This window comes from Protobothrops mucrosquamatus, unplaced genomic scaffold (assembly GCF_001527695.2).
Source record: "Protobothrops mucrosquamatus isolate PMUCROS unplaced genomic scaffold, P.Mucros_1.0 scaffold3091, whole genome shotgun sequence".
Lineage (NCBI taxonomy): Eukaryota > Metazoa > Chordata > Lepidosauria > Squamata > Viperidae > Protobothrops > Protobothrops mucrosquamatus.
The window spans coordinates 16098-18723 of record NW_015389099.1 but is presented as its reverse complement, the minus strand read 5'-3'; the positions used below and the strand labels follow the sequence as shown (position 1 = coordinate 18723).

The 2626-nt window shown below is 35.5% G+C and overlaps 1 protein-coding gene across 1 annotated transcript in view; it reads right to left on the bottom strand.

Annotated features, from left to right (window-relative positions):
• Positions 1–2626, bottom strand: part of TMEM63A (transmembrane protein 63A) — a 37351-nt gene that overhangs the window by 28210 nt on the left and 6515 nt on the right. Inside the window, exons 5-6 of the mRNA XM_029286202.1 lie at positions 2093–2130; positions 1494–1636 (exon numbers count right to left, since the gene is read on the bottom strand). Coding sequence (XP_029142035.1) covers positions 1494–1636; positions 2093–2130 — 181 coding nt within the window. The remainder of the gene's footprint in view (positions 1–1493; positions 1637–2092; positions 2131–2626) is intronic.

The window sequence follows — 2626 nt, the reverse complement described above, 5'->3', positions numbered from 1 at the left end:
TGCAACCTAGAGAAACCCCAACCTTCCATCTTCTTATCAGCTGATGACCTCAACATTCCATTTCCTTACAATGAATTTCTTCATCTCTGCTGTCCATCTGAAAAGTCTACTTTGCCTACCAAGAGAACTCACTCCAATTACAGAGACAAATATCTGTCCAGCTTCTCCAAACTGGCCAGATTTCCTGCTTTGTGACCCCCAACGTCAATAAAAAACCTTTGCTTTTCCATTGTTCAGGGTTCATCTTTCTTGTAAAGCAGGCACCTAATGATAATTACAATAAACACGGTTCTCCTTCTCAGTGTTATGTTTCTTGCTTTGGCAAATTTTATGACAAGTGAACGATGATGAAATTATTTGGAAACTGAATAATTTTGCAACAACCACATAATACTTTTTGAAACTTGGAAACAACGTGACTAGGGAGAAAAGTTTTTTTTTCTCTTTACTCTGCCACTTTGTTCCACAAATATCAGGAATAGATAGAACACAAGGTCTCTATAGTTTTATAGCTCTCCTTGAAGAAGCAGAAACTGTGGACCAAAAAACAATATTTTTTTCTCTGTCCATTAAGAATTACACCTAGATATATTACCATTTAACATTCTGTAAATATCTCAATTCCTATGATGCTATCTCAGCAACTATATGCAGGAATACTGAAAAAACAATTTCACAAAACCCAGTCTAGAACATTATATTGTTAACCAAACTATCTTGTATACTTACTGATTTCTTACAACCTTCACAATCGTTATGCATTGCAGAAAAAGAGAAACATATATTTTAACTTTGGCAGTTTCAGTTTCTTTCCTGAACTATAACAAGTATAATATTTTCCCAGGAAAATATAATACCTTAATTCCAGACCTGTGTATATACTGAAAAAGCTAAATAGGGACTGTTCTAAATTCAAAGTTTTTCCATTTTAGTATTGTCTTAAAATAAAAAATTTGCTACAATTACTGTATTTTGAATGAACAAATTGACAGAATTCACTTATTTTCAATTATCAATAGTTAGCCTACAGCCTAGGTTTTGTTCTTTCAAATGAACATCCCAAGCAATAAAAAATGTAATATCAAAATCTAATTTTTGAAATGCAGGAGAACATTCCAGTTATTGAATGTCAGTGTACATGTCCAGTTGTCCACTTGCCACAGTTTGGAAGTAAAGTAATATGTCATCACCAAAACAAATGTATCATTCAATACAGAATGTATTGTAAGTACACTTTGTACTTAAATGACTGTATATTAGATGCCGAAGTCATTTCAAGAGATCAAAATCTAGCAAATGAAATTACAGAATAGGGCATTTTGATTACTAAAGATATAATTATCATTAAATATTTCAATAGTCTCATATGAATCATAGCACTCAATCTTCAGGGCACTCTAGGTAATAGAGAACACTCCAAGTCATTGATATACCACATTTACAGTTAAGTCAGATTGCTCTGTGGAATCCAAATAATTTAAAAAGTTGCTTACCAAGCAAGTCACCTGACAGGTTTGCAGGTAGTATAATACACAAAGACAACAAGCTGACCACAGTCATGAGACAGATGAGATGCCGTTGAAAGGAGAGATAAGTAATGGCATCATGCCCACACTGTTCATAAATCTCGTCATCACTGCACCACAAATTAAAGGACAAGTCAGTCACCAGCATTAATCAAAGTACTCAACCATAAAACAGCACTTCTTGCTACAAAATACAAAATTGCACATAGGTTTTATCCTAATCAAGTAACTTAGTGCATGTATAATACCGGATCATTGGATCATTAATTATTCATTCCTTGAAAAATTAGTATAATGTTCTAAACTGAGAGGAATCATAGCAGATTCATATTTTTAAGGGAAAAAACCAGAGTCTAAAATACGGTATTTTAAAATTAACATCAAAACCTTGAAGAGCAATATGGTTTCCTTAATAATTACAGTTCTTATTTACTAAATGTATAACACTAATGCATTAAAAAAGTCAGCAAACAGGACAATGAAATTGAGAAAAATGCAAATAATCTTCCATTTTTCTTAACAATATTAAGCAAAATATTCAGATCACAACTTTAGTGCATACTTACTGCATGCGAAAAGCAGAGATCATCCAAGAACAAAACCCCTAGAAATAAATATTTACAGAACTGTTATTCTCAAAATAAACCAGTCTTTTAGATCTAACACGAAGTTGCTGGGTGAGGTCATCCATCACCATGGCTTGAGGTATCTGCAGTATATACTGACAATACCCAACTCTATATTCTAGCCCTGGTGACCCAAATGATGCTGTTGCTGTCCTCTCACCGTGCCTGGAAGCTATGCAGGCCTGCACGGGAGAACAACAGGCTTCAGCTGAACCCTGACAAGATCAAATGGCTCTGAGCATAGGGAGCTCCATGATCTGGGACTTTGTCATCTCCAGTTCTGAATGGGGTGGCACTACCCCAGATGGATCCAGTCTGAAACATGTGGATTCTCCTGGACTTGCAACACCTGCTCAAAGAGCAGGTAGCAATCACAGCTAGGACAGCCTTTGCACAACTTCAAGTTGTGCACCAAGTCCTCTGCTCAGTCACTGAAGCCCTAGTTATCGCACAGATGAACTATTGGAAGCGCTC